The sequence below is a fragment of the Neophocaena asiaeorientalis genome, unplaced genomic scaffold (assembly GCF_003031525.2).
Source record: "Neophocaena asiaeorientalis asiaeorientalis breed wild unplaced genomic scaffold, Neophocaena_asiaeorientalis_V1.1 scaffold340, whole genome shotgun sequence".
NCBI lineage: Eukaryota > Metazoa > Chordata > Mammalia > Artiodactyla > Phocoenidae > Neophocaena > Neophocaena asiaeorientalis.
Genome location: NW_020172733.1, coordinates 1,859,057 through 1,878,102, shown reverse-complemented (window position 1 = coordinate 1,878,102; position 19,046 = coordinate 1,859,057). Strand labels below are relative to the sequence as shown.

The window sequence follows — 19,046 nt, the reverse complement described above, 5'->3', positions numbered from 1 at the left end:
TCAACTTAATGAAGTTAATCAGTCTTTTTTGGTGCTCTTGGTTAGTGTTTTTATCTTGCCTTATCTATAATTCAGTGAGAAGTGTAATTTAAAAGAATTGCAGTTTAGACAAGGGCATTTATGCAAGTGTCAGACAGAAGCTTAGTCATAGCCATCGAATGCTGTGAACAGTAAGGACGTGAACCATTTTTAAAATGTAAATGCATGGCTCTGTCTGCCAGCAAATCAGTTTTTACGGCCCACACATAGTTGTTAAATATTAGTTGCTGAGTGAATAAAAATACTAAGATTAAAAATTGCAGATTTGCAATGGGAACAAAATATTTTATTGCTCTGTGAAATATTTTCTGCTTCTTGTATTTCGTTTGAATTATTAGATTTCTTGGTGTTTCTGTGTTACCTATGATTTACTTCACACCCTTCTTCTATTTGCATAAGATGCAGTAGATTTGCAGAGATGCAGGGGATTCTTGACCATTTCCCTCCTGCACGACCTTCTTGTACATAGTTGGCACTCAGCATTTGTCAGATTGAACTGCCTGCCATTCTGCCATACTTTTAAAACATGTTCTGTATTTTGAAAATGCTTTTAATTATCTACTTGTGGTCATCATAGCCTCACTATTTACTCACTGCCTTCAACTGACAGTCTTAGATATAAAACATGACCTTCCTAAAAGTTTGTGTGCTGGGTGCGGTGCCAGTGAAGAGGGAGGGAGTGATTAACTGTGTCAGGAGAGCTTCTCAGAGGAGCTGACTTTGGACTGAGCTGGAAGGATGAGTACCAGGCAGGCAGGAATGGTGCAGACCAGTCAAACGTAGCACTCAGTATCGGAAGAGGCGCACTGTCAGGTAAGGGCACATGTGGCCTCTGGGAAAGGGAACGTCTGGATGTGCGTTCCATGCTGCACAACTCCTGGACTCTGCAGAGTCTGTGGCTGGTGGAGGGCGTGACTTCCGGCTGTGTACTACAGGTAGACATCTGGGTGATTTATCATCTTCTCCCGTAAAGGGCAAATTACTTGTGTTATATGTTGGACTAAAAGAGCTCTAATTCATGAGGCACTATTTTTATTTTGGGAAAATACTCATCAAAAGACTTTCCCAGTGAAGAAAAAAGAAATTTAACCACAAACTGGGATTTAAATCACATGAAAGTGGATGAACTGAATCTCTGGTATTCCTGGGAGTTTACTTTTAAACACCTTTGTTATGTTTTCATTTTTTGTCATTGTAGAGTAAGAAAAAGACCACAGTTTGCTCTTTCCATTATTACTCACCTCTCAGCCACAGTTGTCCAAGTATGTTGCTTATACACAGTGAAATGTTACTTGACAGTATCACTTAATACAGGTGTTAAACCTTGAGGAAGGTAAGGTAAACCTGACCTTCTTCAGCATAACCCCAGACAAATGTAGACGTGTCTGTATACAGCACAGCACAGTTTACCACTGTTAACAGAGCTGCATCTTTTAACAGAGTTTTTGAAACTGACTTGGCACAGTTGCGTTTGCTGTTTTGGATAAGCAGTGCTCTGCGGTTGTAAAGCTGTTGACTTTTTTTTTTTTAAACATCTTTATTGGAGTATAATTGCTTTACAGTGGTGTGTTACTTTCTGCTTTATAACAAAGTGAATCAGCTATACATATGCATATATCCCCGTATCTCTTCCCTCTTGCATCTCCCTCCCTCCCACCCTCCCTATCCCACCCCTTTAGGTGGTCACAAAGCACGGAGCTGATCTCCCTGTGCTATGCGGCTGCTTCCCACTAGCTATCGATTTCTTTTCGCAGCAGAGGTGGACTCCTGGCTTAGCCACCTAACTAGCATTGTAACTGGGAGGATTCTCCCCCTGCCTTAAGTTGCTTTGTAGATAGTGATGTCCTGTTACATGAAGTTGGTATGAGGCTTAAGTGCATTAATACGTATAAAGCTCTTAGAACAATGCCTGGCATGTAGGAAGGGCCCTCTTTTAACCAGTCCAGCTTTCAGCAGTCTCTCCTAGATCCCTGTGTGCTAGCTGTTGTTATTTTTGTTACGTTCTTCCCAGTTAAGCCTCTCCTCTTTTTGTTTTTTTGGGTTTTTTTTTTTTGGTTTTCAAAAATACTTCAAGATACTTATCTTCAGTATATGGAATTAGGTTTGAAAAACCACCCCAAGAGTGAAGGTTTCATGCAGTTAATGCTCATAGTTTTCTTGCACTAGAGGCACCCAGGTTTAGGATCTCTTTGCAGCTCTACACATCCATGTTCTAAATTCGCATCTACGTTCAGCCTGTTCTCCCTAGATGGGCTGTGGCTTCCTACAGACTCACTAATTGTGATTCAAATGGTGCTTTTATTTCCTCTCCCTCAGTGGCAGCGTAGTGAACCTCAGGTCATATGCAGCCCTCCTAGATTTCAGGTTCTGAATTTCCTTCAGGATTTTGCATTTTTCACTGACTTCAAACTTTTCCCGTAAAATGTTCTGTTTTCAAGCCCCATCAGTCTTTCTGACTGTAGTTGCAAATACTAAATGAAAAAATGTACCTGGTTGAAAATACTAAGCTCACAGGTTATTTGCACTTAACTATTAACAACAGTGTTTTCCAAAATATATTCCTTGGGCTATTAATATATTTTTGGTGAAAAGGGTAAAAAGTATATTTTGGAATTAGTGGGCCAAACAATACCCAACAGATGTATTTTCTGTTTTTATAGTTTTTCATGTGCCACTGTGAATCCCCCCAAGAGTGCTTGGTATTTAGCAGTTCTCAAACATCTTTATCCTTGGGATCCCTTTGTGCAGTTAGAGTTCTGTGGGAAGCACTGACCTGTGCTGTCAGTTTGCATTCCTCCCGCTCTGTGCCTCCGTCTCACTCCTTCCCAGTCCAGCCTCACCAGTGTTATCAGAGTGATTCTTGGCTCTTATTAGTCTCTCTCAGACACCTCGAGCTTTTGGTTGTCACCTCACACCTGTCAGTATCTCTGGTCTTCTCTGCCCTTGACCATGTTCTTGCCTCCACGCTCCTCTCTGAAGGGCTCTCCCCAGTACCCCCAGTGAGTTACCCGTACTCTCTCCCTCCTCCTGTGAGATCGTAGTCTGTTAAACTCATTGAAATTATTTGTTGGGCACATACTTTCTGTGAGACTTTAAACGGAGGTTGTCAATGTAAAGTTGATTGAAGAAGAAGTTGTTGGGAATAGAGTGAAATTTTTATATATATCTTTGTCTTATTTTCTTTCTCTAGTGTTCTTTTGAAGATGACAACATCCATTCTTTATTAAAGCCTTTAGAACTGGAACTACAAAAGACAGTGCATACATACTGTGGAAAAATTTACAAAATATTTATCAAACAGCTGACGAAAAGCATACAAGATCGTTATGATAGACCACCAAAGGAAAGGTGATTCTTGGTGACCGCTAAATCAAATGAATTAAAACAACAAAATATCAGAGGATGTGTGTGAAGGAATAGTCTTAGATGAAGTGTTCAGGAAAGAATTATTCATCTTCAGAATAATTTTTTTCCCGAAGAAGTTTAATGAGCAGTATTTTCATGTAATGAAGAATAAGTTGAAGTCTTGGACCCCAACAAGAAGATATTTTTGATTTCTGATGTTTTGTAATGCTATTTGCTATCATTCTAGTATTGATGAAGATATTATTGAATGGTTATAGCCTACAGACTTTGTTTGACTCTTACTCTCAAGTGGGTAAGAGCAGTAGGGATGTATGGTTGGAGAAAAATGTACCTCATACACAGTGGAAACACTCAAACTGTGAGTATAGCAATAATTTTATGTCAGCACTAACCTCACTTTAAATGTGTGAGAAAAGAAAGTTGTTTACAGGAGCAGAAAATGTTCTGTTTCTAAAGAAATGGGATGTAACTGATGTCACTATCGACAATCTGTGTGTGCCTTTATACATTTCATCTCTGTTTTAAAATATTTTTGTGACAATCATGCTTAAAATTATTTTTAGTTTATAAGTAAACTGCACATTTAAAATTGAGAGGGAAAACTGAAAGTTTTGATTATTAGTCTCTGTGTGTATTTGTGAAACGTAGAATTTTCATTTGTATGTGCTTAACTGTCTTGCCAAAAGTCATATCTAAGGTTATTAATTAGGTATTTTAGGAAATTTTTTATCACTTTAAATGAAAATTTTCAGCTTTACTGGGCATTCTGGACACAATAAATATACTGATAATAAAATGAGAACCTAACGAGTGTACTTATATGATGGTGGAAAATGTGATGGACCAAAATGCATAAGCTGTGCACTTCCTGTGAGCAGTCATTATAGTTACAGTGGAGCAGAAAAAAAGTGGTCCACTTAAACCTTTTTCCTTCTACCTCAAAATGGCTTTGCAAGATATTTTTGAAGAAGCAAATATACGTATAGAGCCTTACTTTAAGTTAGACAACTTTCATGGATGATTGGCTTCAGAAGATTGTCACATCTGATTATGGAAAAACTAGTTTTGATTTGGTTTGATGTGCATGTCCTCCTTCTTTGAATATCACTTAAGACAGTTTTTTTTTTTTATCTTGGCAGTAAGAAAATATTACTTCGCTTAGTGTTTTTGACCTGTCTTCTATAGCTGTAGATTCTGAGTACTTAGCATGTACTGTGCTGGGGCACACGTCTCATTTTACCAAGTACTGTATGGTTAACTTCTTTTTCTCCTTTTGACATTTTAACGCTTAAATAGAGAAGAGAAAATCATGAAGGAAGACTATCACCTTTGTGAAAATAGTGGTGACTGGGTTTATGAAGACACAGTGCCCTCTGTGGAGACGTGGAAGACGGTCCTCGGTCTTTGCAGTTCAGTCAGGGACAAATTGGGAGAGGAAGGTGTTAAGAAAGGCAGATTAGAAGCTGATGGCCAGCCCAGCACTCTTGGACAGAAGCGTTCAGAGAGCACAGTCTGTGCGTCCCTGGCAGAGCACCGTGGTGACTGTGAGAACTTGTGAACTTGGTGAAGTTGATTTGCTAAATAAAAAATGAGGTCCCTAGAATTTTGAAGTTTGGAGGGTATAGGATCATTTTTAATGGTCCCCAGGTGAGACCATTGGCGGCCTGGCTACATTAGACTCTTGTGGGGACCTTGCTGAGAATGGATTCCTGGGCCTCACCTCTGGTGACTCTGGTACCCCATGTCTAGATGGGTCTGCACATTACACAGAAGTAGAGAGAACAGTACAGTGGGACTCCTCGTCCAGATCAGACACGTCAGTATCTTACCACATTTGTGTCATCTGTCCCTTTTTCCTTTGCTGAAGTATCTTAAAATGCCAGGCATCATGTTATTTCACCTCTGTGAACACTTCGGTAACTACAGTGACATCATACCTCCTTTGGCTTCGGTTAATATCCCGTTCTTAGGCAGATTTCCCTTACTGACTACAATGTTAGAATCAGAGTGCAAAAATAAGTCACATTATGATTCTATTTGTAATAAGCACCTCAGATGATTTTGGTGTCAGTTTGGGAACCCCTGGAAATCATTTTGCCAACTTGAAGGTTGAAGTTAGGACCACAATTCTCGGCACAGTTGGTGGATTATAAATGTGATTCTGAAACATTAGCGGAAGTACTTGGGGTTATTGACACGATACAAATTTATATTAGGAAGTTGCTTAGATTTGATTTCCTTAGTGAACAGAGATTCTTAGCCGCATAGGCTCTAGTATGATTGGGACTGGGTAGAGTGTGGTCATAGATTAACTGGACTGTGTGCTGTGGTCTCACGCCTGTTGTACCTGTTTACACGGTTACACACTCTACATTGTGGATCAGTTGGAAGGTTCTTCATGTGGTTTATTCAGACCTGACCTAATTGAGCGTTTTACCATAAATTGGTTTATGGCGAAAACTCTCCACTTAGGGACTGTGTTTACCTGAAAGTTAGGGTATCATAAAAAGTCCTTAACAATATTAAAATGAGTTTTCTGAGTTTATCTTTAGATAAGGTAACTTTTTCCTTGAGAAGTCTCAAGAAGTGCAGTTCTCAGCATTAATGAGGTTAAATTCTAGAACAGCTTAGAGAACGTTTTATATTTCTTTCCATAAGATGGTGTATCTATGCAGTTTATACGAATTACATTCTATATCCTTTGAGTCTATGTGTTAGAACAATTCTGACCTCAGAACTATCTCTGGGCTGCAGTATTACCAAAGCGGAATGACTTTATAATGTAGCCAGCCCTCATTTATATGAAGTAGCCACCTTAGAGGAACTTGGAAAACCTTTAGAAAATATATATTGTGATTTACATTTTAAGAAAATACATACTTTTTTTTTCCCTATGAAGAGTAGTTCATAATGTATACGGTAACCCACTTACCTTTGGACACTTCAGAGCCTGAAACAATACTACTGCTTACTCCCTGCTCTCTCATCTTGCCTTCAGTCAGATGTTATTGGTGTAATGGAAGGAAAACCAGACTGTGAACTAGATCTGGATTCTCTTCTTGGTTAGGGACCCGAGGCATACCATTTAACCTTCTCTGTGCCATAAGTTTGTGAACAATCAATATGCCCTTCCCACCTCATAAGACTCAGAAGTCATGAAGTTGAGACTCAGAAGTCATGAAGTTGAGACCCAGAAGAGAGAATGGATTTGCTGCATGGCTTGTATCATGCCACACCAGCATTACTGTTGAAGTTCTGTGTTGCTCTGTTGTCTCCTGAACAGATCATTCTGTTTTAGGCTGAATGTTTTTTTATCTCTGGTATGAATTTGCTTAGATTATGTAAGGAAGAATTTTTAAGGAAGAGAAAGCAAAGGAAAGAATGATGTAAAGGAATGATCAAAGGAAGAAGGAAAAGAGAGGAAGTGAGAAAAGTGAGGAAAGAGAAGGGAATAAGAGTGAGAATGGCCAAAGGCAGAGTGCAAGAAGAGAGGGGATGAGAGTGGGGAAATCGAGAAGTAGAGGTAGAGAGTGGAGGTGTGGGAACAGTCACTTTTTGAGTTGCAACACCCCAGCCTGTACCACTGTCTGCTTGCCTTCCTCTGTTTCAGTTCACGAGGCCCTCTGGGCTCAGGAATTGTGCTGGCTTTCATGGAAGGGGCAGCCAGGATACCTTTGTTTGATTTGTTGATCCTAAAGTCTTTTCCCAGTCACTCTACTCACTGATCATTTAGTGCTGTGATTCAACATTGTATTTTTTTTGTGTGTATTTTTTTGTTAATTGGATCCAAGTTTGTGAGCTAAGACCTGTCGAAACACGATGACAAATATCTTCCTTTTTAACATTCTTTTAGTCTTCCCAGATGCTGGATTATGCAGGACTGACCACATAGATAACACAGGAGGAGGGGATGGCCATATCAGATATGAAGGGAGCCCAGGAATCTATCACAGTGGTTTTCCCAGATGATACTGATAAGAAGCTAGATTTGGGAACCACTGCCCTGCCTTGAATGAATGGCAGCTTAAACAGTACATCACATCTCCTGATTCCTCAATAGGCATACTTCCAGTTGAAGTGTTAGGAATGGATTAAAGAGAACAGGAGGCAGCAGGAGTACATTAAATGGAAAAACCTAAAAAGAAAGTATTCAGTGTCTTCTTTTTCAGAAGTTTATATTGTAAGTAATAAACACCTTAGTGTTAATCAGTAGTGATTTAGGGAGACCCCTGATTTTTTTTTTTTAAATAACTTTTCGTTCCTTAGAATAAAATAGAGAAGAATTAGGGAAGCAGTATGTCAGGTGTGGGGCCAGTTATCATTTTATTAAATGTAATTTCAAGCATCTTAAACAATTGCCTTATTGAATTTTAATATTTAATAAAAGTAGATTAAATAATGATTAGTACTGTAACAGTCATCCTTTTATACATTGCCAAAGCAACCCTTTTTTGCCTGTTAAAGTCTGGCTAAACTGTCCTGGTGTTCGTCGTTTCTTAATTCATTGAACATGAAACTAGATTTTTAAAACTAAATTATATAAACTTAAGGCAGGTGTGAAAGGTGATGCAAGAATTTTTTTTAACTAAAAATGAATATGATGTTAATCCAAATATCTAGCAATTACAGAATTACGAGAACATGGAATAGCATATTGGACTAGGCAATTTAAAACTGATTACAAGTCGATGTCAAACTTCTAAATGGAAAATATCTATTGTCACCTCATCTCTACCAATTAATTCCAAATATCTGTTGGGATTGTTTCTTAAGAATTTTCTATGAACCCAGTTTTCAAACAAAAGAGAACCTTTGAAAAGATACGGAGAGAAAAAGAAAGGAAAATTTCTGTCACTTCTAATGCTGTGAATGTTATTTGGAGGGTCTGTGGTCAGACATTTTAATGCCAAACTTAAGACCTGATGTGGAGCCTCTGATTATGTGTAGTTTGCATATACAATCTGAATTTGTGAGCATATTCAAACACACATCATCATAGCAACTCCTTGTAAAAACTGAAGAAAAGCAACAGTGTACCTTTCATTTAAAATGTAAGTTGACTTTGACTATGATGGAAAATAGCTGTTTTCAACCTGTGTATAAAATCTCTTCAGGGAATATTGGAATGTTATGCAAAAATAATTCAGGGCTTGTAGCGTAGCTGTAAACTGTGTCATCCATTGCATCACATCCATTGTTGTCAGTATCTGAGAGCTGGGCCAGTGGCTTTTGATGGATGTTGTAACAGAAGATTTATGAAGGAGATGGTGGTTCGTACTTGTTCCTAAAGTCAGAAACTGGAAGGTGTTTCCATTTTTCACAAGCATTTTGCATAAATATGTTAATATTTTGAGTAGTAATGGTTCTAAAGCTGCAGGAAGGCGGCTGTGGTGTACTGTGTTACACAGAGATTACTACTCTTAAATTGATTTTTACCTGAAAATATGACAATTTTAGGATAATTTGGATATCTTCCTCCAAGTATTTTGTGTATCTTGACATTTATTAAAGGGAGGGTCAGTATAAGATTATAGATTGGGATGTAACCTGAGAATAATGGAAAGTTGCTCTGTTCTGTTTTGGGGGGATTCAAATCATCTTTTTCTTGAGAAACTTTGTGTTGTTCTTACTAAATAAACATATACTCAATAAATACCTAATTTCTTCAAGTGATGTGTCTGAATTATTCTATCAGTCAGAAGCAATTTTGGAATCTTTAGGCTTGGGAAGCTTGATAACTAAAAGTCAGGGCAGTTCCTGGACTGACTAATTCGGCAACTGGACAACATCATCAGAAACCTAGGTACCTTTTGTCTTTACAGTACTGTTCTCACCATGTGAGCTGTGTCTCCCCCCACGGCCCCCAAGTGACAGCCAACATTCTGCGTCTCAAGTGACAACCAGATGCAAAAATACATCTTTTTATAAGAGGAAGGTGCCACCTGTCTCCACTCACGTGCTCTCATAGCCATAGCAATATCTGTGTCCAAAACAATTACTTTGCAAAGAGAATAAAACTTCAGTGGTTGGCTCAGACCATGATTTGCCCCAAACTTAAATATAGCCTCCCTTGAAGAATGTATACTCACAGGAAAGGAAATAACATCAGTGTTCTTTTAGAAGTCTGTGGGGTAGAAGGGTAGGGGCTTAGAAGATAGCTATTGGGTAGGCAACAGACCTAGATGATTTTACTGGCCCAAGTATTTCTTTTTATTATTCTTTTTGGCTGTGCTAGGTCTTCACTGCTGCACACGGGCTTTCTCTAGTTGTGGCGAGCGGGGGCTACTCTTCGTTGCAGTGTGCAGGCTTCTCATTGCAGTGGCTTCTCTTGTTGTGGAGCACGGGCTCTAGGGTGCACGGGCTTCAGTAGTCGTGGCATGCAGGCCCAGTAGTTGCGGCTCGCAGGCTTTAGAGCACAGGCTCAGTAGTTGTGGTGCACGGGCTTAGTTGCTCCACAGCATGTGGGATCTTCCTGGACCAGGGATCAAACCCGTGTCCCCTGCATTGGCAGGTGGATTCTTAACCACTGCGCCACCAAAGAAGTCCCCAAGTACTTCTTAAAACTACCCAGAGGATCAAATTTCACATCTAGAGAAGAGTACCTTTTCTGTGCCAGGGTGTAATTGTGCTTTAATGGGTCTGAGTAATATTATGATCCAACAGTTCTCAGTTTTACATATTTTATTATTTATACAATGGTTTTCTGGTTACAGTGATAGCTTGAAGGGTTTTAAAAGATTATTGAGGTGATGACTACTTCCAAGAGAGTTTAAAAGTTCTAAATTTATGTTGAGAAATGTATTAATAGTTATTAGCAACCTTTATCATATTTTTAATCATTTATAAGTTACAAAATGCCCTCATTGAAAAACATTCAAACAATACTGAAGAATTAAAAGTATATGAAGTAAAAAGTAAGACTCCTAACAATCCACCCCTAAGAGCATTTGGTGTGTATCCTCCCTGTCTTGCTATGCACATGTACGCACAGTGTACCCACACACGGGCTTGGTTCTACAATGGCTTCTACAACTTGCCTTATTTCACACAGTATATTATGATATCTTTCCTTGTTGACACATTAGATCTACCTCATTCTTTAGCTGCATATTATGTCACAGTAGTGTACTTAAGTAGAGATTAGTGTATGGACTTCTGAAATATGAAAGCGTAAGTAATGAGTTTTAACTTGTTAGGGGAAATAGTCGTTAACTACTTTTACCATTTTTCTAGTTGTAATTTAAGGTGCATTAAATCGTGAATAAACTGTAGTGTACCTTGAAAATCAAAGTAAATATCAGATTATTAAAATTTTTTATAATTAAATGGGAAGTTTTTGTAAGTAATAATATGTAATGTAAGAAATACATAATAATAAAATAACAGTAGTTACATTTCTGTGAGACTGGCATGTCTGAATATTGTTACTTCAGGGTTCTTTTACCTTTCCATTCTTTTTTAAAAATTACATTTTGAATAGTATTAAAATACATTTGAATAGCTCTAAAAAAATCTATTTGTAGAAATTTACAAAACTTGACCCTCAGTTTTACCTGTGCTTTACCTACTGTTCTTTAGCATTTAAAATATTTTAAGTGGGCCATTTAACTGGTTAAAAGAGGTTTTTAATCTATTAGAACAGTGCTATCTGACAGTAATATAATGCAAACACCTTTAATTTTAAATTTTCTAGTAGCCACATTAAAAGCGGTAAAAAGCACTTGCAATTAATTTTAATAATACATTTTACTTAATTCAGTATATCCAAAATATTATCATGTGGGCATGTAGTGAATATAAAAATGTTAGCGAGATCATACTTTTTCCATACTGTACTAAGCCTATATTTTTCACATACAGCACATCTCAATTCAAATTTGCTACATTTCAAGTGGCCACTTGTGGCTCATGGTTAACATCTTGGACAGCCCAGTTCCATAGAGTACAAACTCTGGAGGCAAAAATCATTTCTGTTTTTTCAGTGGTATCTGTCACTGTGACTGTACATGGTAGACACACAGATATGCTCAGTGAATTTTTTTTTTTTTTTTTGCTGTACGCGGGCCTCTCACTGTTGTGGCCTCTCCCGCTGCGGAACACAGGCTCCGGACGCGCAGGCCCAGCGGCCATGGCTCACGGGCCCAGCCACTCCACGGCATGTGGGATCCTCCCGGACAGGGGCACGAACCCGTGTCCCCTGCATCGGCAGGCAGACTCTCAACCACTGCGCCACCAGGGAAGCCCGCTCAGTGAATTTTAATTGAGGGATGTTTTATAAAACTGGAAGTTTTTTGTAAATTTGGAAAAGTGTTTGAACCCTGGCCATTTTATTTAAAAAGACATTAAGTAAAATTATGTCCCCCAAAAATGTATACCCTCGTTGATAGTGAAAGAAATTAAACCAGAAGAGGTGAAAATCCTTTAATGAAAGTGTGTGTGTGTGTGTGTGTGTGTGTGTGGGTTTGTGTGTGTGAGAGAGAGAGAGAGAGAGAGAGAGAATGAGAGGAAGCTCCATGCTAGCAAGGTTACGGTGAAGCTACTACACAACTTCAGATGATAGGTCATATGATTCACATACCCTCAGAGCCCACTTTTTGGATCATTGATTACTCATGCACAAACATTGATCTCAAATCCGTAATAAACCTGAGTCTGCTCCCATAGATTCTGGCTTCCCCACGTTGCTACACCTCCCGTCTAAAGCCAGTCCCTTCATTTTGCGCTAGATTTGTAACAGGCGGGGCGGGTTAGCTGTTAGCGCACGCGGTGGTTACTCGCAGTGGTCCTCAACAACAGAGAGTGCAATGAGAGATGGATCGTGGCCTTCTCTCCGGGGCCCCCCCAGGCCCTGCGGCCTCGGGCCGGTGGCTGAGCTGGGAGCCCCAGGGACAGGCTGGGGGTGTGTCCTGCAGAGCTCCAGAGCCCTCGCCATGGCTGCCCACTGGCTGGGCTTAGGCCTTGAAGCGGCAGTGAACCTCTCCTCTATTCCCATCTCTGCGGCCTAATGCCGGCGGCTGTCTCCATGGGTCGCAGACCTCGGGACCTGGCCCCTGTTTGGGTGGCCTGAGGGCCGGCTGGCTCCTGGGCACCTGGCTCCCTCAGTGATGACCGCTGGGCATGATCTGGGGACCTGGCCCTGAGGGCACCTCCAGCTGAGATCTGCCTGCTTAGCTGGGCCTGGGCACCGGCAGGAAGACCCAGACTGGGTGCAGGACGAATGCTCTCTGTCAGGGTAACTGTCCTGCGCAGGGACCCCCTCCCCTTAGCCAGGGCCTGGACCTCAGAGGGCTAAAGTTAAGCCTTGGGACCTTGCCCTTTCTTGTCAGAACTGAGAATAACCTTTGTTTTGGTAGAGGTTTACAGGAACATCGTGACCTGACCGTGACCTGACCTCAAGAACAAAGGATCCGGCACCAAGAGGTTTGCAGCAACTAACCACGCCCCTCCCTCACTTTTCCTATAAAAGGTCTTTGTTGAAAGCTTTTGGGGAGTGGGGGGAGGTAGGGGGGTTAAGGCATGAGCCGCCCGTTCTCCTTGCATGGCCTTGCAATAAACCTTTCTCTGCTCCAAACTCTGACATTTTGGTATTGTTTCGCCTCACTGTGTGTCGGGCACACACACTTGCATTCGGTAACAGATTCTGTCCTCTCTTGTGTAACTCAAGAACAATGTTCCATTAATTCTTCCTGCTTTCTCTTTACCTTATAATTTTTTCCACTCTACTAGATCATTCCCAGGAAAGCTCCTTGAAAGCGTTGTCTGTATTCTCTTGTCTCCAGTTCTTCTCTTGTCAAGATCACCAATGACTTGTGTGTTCTTTTTTTAAAAATTATAGTTGATTTATAATATTGTATTAGTTTCAGCGGTCTATAAAAACATTGAATCACAGTGACTTGTGTTTTCTTCCTTCCTTCCTTCCTTCCTTCCCCCTCTCCCTCTCCCTCTCTCTCGCTTCATGGCTTGCGGGATCTTCATTCCCCAACCGGGGATGGAACCCAGGGCCTCAGCAGTGAAAGTGCCAAGTCCTAACCACTGAACTGCCGTGGAATTCCCAACTTGTGTGTTGTTAATTCCAATCTCCAATTGCTAATCCTCATCTTATTTGCCCTATTAGTAGCATGTGACAGAATTTGAAGAAGCACTTTCTTCATTGAAACATCTTCACCTGGCTTCCATTTCATTGTACTCTTTGTCTTCCTCTTTCCTCATTCAATACTTCTTTCAGGTTTCTGTCTGGCACTCCATTTTCTTCCCACTCTCTTAATGCTAGAGTGTATCAGAGCCTGTCAGCAATCTCATCCATTCAATGCCTTTACAAACATGGACCATGTCCCCAATTTATATCATCAATTAAGATGTCTGCCAAATTCCAGTCTCCTCTACTACTTGTTTCTGCTTGCTATCTCTACTAGGATATCTAGTATTCATCCCAAACTTAACATACCCAAAACAGAATTCTTGATTTTTTTTCTTAAACCTACTCTATTTAGAATCTTCTTTACTTAGATGATGACAAATCTATCCTTCTAGTTGCTCAGGCTAAAATCTTTGGAGTCATTCTTTACTTTCCTCTTGTTCATACACATGACACATCTAAGCTATTAAAAATACTATTGCATCAACCTGTAAATTAAATCCAGAATCCAACCACTCCTCCCTACTTCTACTTCTACTACACTTGTCTAGACCATCATTCCCTTTTGTTTGAATTAATGCAACAGACTCTAAATGGTGACCCTGTTGCCAGCAGCAACCAGCCACAGTCTATCCTTAACAGAGCAGCTAGACTGATCCTTTTCAAAAGATGAGTCATATCATGTCATGTCTCTGCTCATCACTCAGTGACACACCATTCACTCATAGTAAAAGCCAAAGCCTTTAAGTGGCTACAAGACCTTACAGGATCTGCCAGCATTATTTCTCTAATTTTATTTAATACTGTTGCCTTGCTCACTCTTTCTCCACCACACTGGCATGCCCAACAATCTCCCAACTAGAAGATTTTGCACTGTTGTTTCCTTTCTCCGCAAATCTTCTCTTAAATATTTCCCTGGCCAACTTTTTCATCTCCTTCAAATCTTTGGTTAAATGTCAATTCCCAGTGAAACCTACCAGAAGAATAAGGGATGGCTGCAAATTTTTTGACACTACTGTTGAGGGGAGAGTTTATTTCCCATCCTCTTGAATTAATAAGAATGGTTTGTGATGGCTTAGACCAGTAGAGTATGGCAGGCTTATCTTTGGGACTAACAACTTCCACCTTGGACTCTTAGAATCCTGAGTTTTCTTGTAAGAAGTCTGACTACCCTTCTGTAGAAACCACCTGGAGACATCCTGAGACTACATGAGGAGTGAGAGAGTCCCAGCTGAAACTAGGCTTCCAACGTCTCTGCCAAGTCCAGGCATGTGTGTGAAGACATCTTGAACCCTCTTGGGCCAGTGAAGTCATACTGGATCCTCCAGCCCAAACTTGCCACCAGTTGAAAACCACTGAGTGACTTCAGTTGACATCAGGTAGAACAGAAGCCCTGCCCAAATTCCTGACCCACAAAATCATATAATATAAAATGGTTGTTACTTGAAACCACTAAAGTTTTGGGGTAGTTTGTTACACAATGATAGACAACCAGAACACCTACACTGACTGCCTATTTAAAGTTGCAATTTGTACCTGTCTCTACCTTGGTACTCTCAATTCTCCTTACTTTGTTCTATTTTTTTTTCTCCATAGTACTTATCACCTTAACATGTAATATATTTACTATGTTTATTATTTATTACCATTCTCTTCTTAATCAACGACCCCTTCTCCCATTCACCAGAATATAAATGGGATTTTTTTTTTCTGTTTTATTCACTGATAAATGCCTGGCACATAAGTGTTCAATAAAGTCTTGTTGAATGAATGAGAAGTAATTTACACTTTATCACAGGGTATAGAGGATCTCATCAGAGCTGTCCAAGAATGAGCAAGATAAAATTTAAAAAGTGGCATGGTAACTATGGCGTCATACTACAGGAAAAAAAAATCCAACCTAGAAGAAACTATATCCTAAAGAACAAATTTCCTTCAAGTGCTTCATACTAGGGAACAACTTATTAAGCTCATGAATTCATTAAGGTAAGCCTCAAATATGAAATAAAACAATTAAATGAGATTTTAAAAAGAGATTGTAGGTCTAAGAAACAAGTTGAGTATTAAAAGGAGGTCATTAAAAGTTTAAGTAAATTAGAAAGGAACAGAAAAGACAGTTGAAAATTAAATTGCTGACATAGAGGAAAGGTACAGTGAGTCAAATGCCAATGAAAAAGAAAGATAGATCATCATAATTAGGAAAAATCCAAAAGGACCACAAACTAGAAATAGGGCATGAACACATGGAACAGGAAAGTTTCTTGGAATTAAAATTATAAAAGAATAATCAGCAAGTTAAAAGAGCACATCTTATTTCAGGAAATTTTGTTTCTGAGTACTAACAGATATATTCTAGGTAAGTTGTAAAATTTCAAAAATAAAGACAGATTTCTTCAGATAAATCTTTTTTTATTAGAAAAAGCAAATCATGCTCCTAGGCACCCCCCCCCAAAAAAAAGAATGAAAAAAGAAAAATCAAGCTATTTTTAGATTTCTGGAGCGCAACATTCAACAGACAGAGGAAATGTCTACAAGGTTTTGAATGAAAGAAAATGACTCTAACATTTATAACAAAGAAGATCTCATTCAAATATAAAGGCAAAATGCATATATTCTCAAACATGCATGAACTCAAAAGATGGTAAACCCTTGAGCTGTTCTTGAAAAACCTACTTATAAATGAAAGCAGACAAATAACTGATGAATCAATACAGAGACCTCAGCAGTGGAGACGCCATAATAAAAGAATTTACAATAAACAGTGAAGCATTCAATTATGGGGCTAATTGGAAATAGCGGGGTATTACGATAACATATCTGAATCTAATCTAATCTAATAATGTAATCCACAAAAAATTGGGAGGTGGAAAGCAAGGAGGGTATATAAAGTGTTAAGCCTTTACTAGTTTAAAAATGTATTAGGATACCAACATCATTTAAAAATTTTTATTTATTTTAAAGTTTTAATCACAAAATTAGATGAATCACAATGCTTGGTGCAAGATATGCTCTTAGTTTTTGTCTATTTGTAATCATTCATTCCTTCATAACACGCATGGTATAACCCTATTTCATAAAAGTATTTCTACTTATCATTCCACCCGTATATATGTAAAGAAAGATCCGTGAAATGATGTTCACCTGATAGTTATGTGGATGGTGGAGTTTGAGGTGATGATAGTTTTGTTAACTTTTTGCTGAGAAGTATAAGAGAAACTAAGGAGCCAGGGGTTGGGGGTTGGGGGATTGAGACAGCAGCTCTGCCTCTCAATAACCGTAATTTTGAGCAAGTTAATAAATTTTAAGTTTCTGCATCTGTAAAATGTGTACAGTAATAGTCCTACTTCATCAAGCCATTGTGAGGATTAAATGAGTTACTATCCACAAAGTACTTAAAATAATGTTGACATATAAAGAGGTCTCAATAAATGTTAACTTTGTTTTTTTAACTGCCTTTCCTCCTACTAGTCTTCTTCATGCTAGACATTCCTTAAAATAAGCATGTACCATTTTTATATAAACAAAATTATTAAAATACAGACCAAAATCTTGATGTTTGGTTTAAATAAAACCTAGCTTCATGTTCTCTGTGAGAAATATATCTGGTAACTTTAGCAACAAAATGATAATGTAATTGTTGGAAAAATGCCCATTTCATTAGAGGATGTAATATTTCTTTATAGAAAAGGATGTGGAAATTTATGGATTTGTTTAGACAAGGCAGGAGATGACACAGAAAGCTGCCTGATGGTGGTATGGGCTATTTAGTCTCCAGTAATTTCCCTGGGACATGCATTTGTGGATATGAGTAGCTGTATTGCGTAAGGATTCTGACAGATCTTATCTTGTCATTCTCACAGGATTTTCATCTCCTTCTTTTCCCCACCTCTTCCTATTCCCTCCTATTCTTACTGTTCTAGAAACTCAAACTCTGTGCCTTCCCACTCAGCAGAGACAAAATAATCCCACAATATTTCTGAGTGCTTACCATGAAAATGGGTGAATTTAAGGGCCATTTCCCAGCAGGCCTAGCACCCTTTGAAAGAGTTAGTCTTCTGACACTTTGAGCTTAATCCTGCAATACCTAAGCAAAGTGACAAAGGAAGAAGGAAAATAAAGGAATGGGGAAAGGCATAGAAGAAAAATTTTAAAAAGAAATCAAATGTAATATCAGAAAGAGTAAAATCAAGATCCAAAGTTTAAAATGGGACAAAGAAATTTTTTAAAATTTCATATAGTAGTCTACCAAAATATACACTAATTGTTATGCATCAAACATCACAGAAGATGTTTACATATAGCAGAATCTTCCAGAAATATATGACATTGATAAAGCTACCATCATAGTATCAATCTTTAATAAACTTTCAGAATTTGTACATCAAGACCAAAAATAACAGATGTATTTATAGGATTTAAATAACACAATAAATAAAAAGCATGTTATATATATCCATATTATATACATGTTTTTAGAACTTAATAACTTGCAAAGAAAACCTTCCTAAGCTTGTGTATTAGGTTGGATTACCTGAGATGAGATTTGACTACAAGTGACAGAAATCAAAAATAATGATGACCTAAAGAAGATAGAAGCTTATTTCTCTCTCACATGAATGTGGGTTGTCAAGGCTAATTTGGAACATCAGGAACTCAGCCTCCCTCTTGGCCGCTTCTTTGTCATTCCCAATAAATGATTTCTAACAATGGTAACAAAATGCCCTCTGGTTCCATCTAGCATGTCTATTTTCTAGCTAGCATGGATGAAGAAATGGTATGAAAAGGCCTGCTCCCAGATTTTAAGAAAACTTCTGGGGACTCCCTGATCTCAAATTATACTACAAAGCTTCAGTAATCAGTACGGTATGGTACTGCCACAAAAACAGACACATAGATCAATGAAACAGAATAGAGAGCCCAGACACGAACCCACACTTGTACGGTCGATTAAGCTATGACAATGGAGGCAAAAATATACTACGGGGAAATGCAGCCTCTTCAATAAATTGTGTTGCGAAAACTGGACAGCTACATGCAGGAGAACCAAACTGGACTACTTTCTTATACCACATACAAAAAAAAAAACCAAAAACAAAAGAAAAACAAAAAAACACCTCAAAATGGCTTAGGGACTTAAATGTAAGACATGAAACCATAAAACTTTTAGAAGAAAACATAGACAGTAAGCTCTATGATATCATCGATCTTAGCAATTTTTTTGGATATGTCTCCTCAGGCGAGGGAAATAAAAGTAAAAACAAACAAATGGGATGACATCAAACTAAAAAGCTTTTTGCACAGTGAAGAAAACTATGAACAAAATGAAAAGGCTACCTACAGAATAGGAGAAGATATCTGCAAATGATGCATCTGATAAGGGGTTAATATCCAAAATATACAAATAATTCCCACAGCTCAAGGTAAAAAAAAACCCCAAACAACCTGATTAAAAAATGGTCAGAGGACCTGAATAGATATTTTACCAAAGAAGACATACAAATGGCGA

The 19,046-nt window shown here is 38.7% G+C and overlaps 1 protein-coding gene across 1 annotated transcript in view; it reads left to right on the top strand.

The window, feature by feature from the left end:
* The window catches only part of GXYLT1 (glucoside xylosyltransferase 1), a 49,506-nt gene extending 40,432 nt beyond the window's left edge, over positions 1-9,074 (top strand). Inside the window, exon 8 of the mRNA XM_024740437.1 lies at positions 3,230-9,074. Coding sequence (XP_024596205.1) covers positions 3,230-3,391 — 162 coding nt within the window. The 3' untranslated portion in view covers positions 3,392-9,074. The remainder of the gene's footprint in view (positions 1-3,229) is intronic.
* Positions 9,075-19,046: the final 9,972 nt, after the last annotated feature.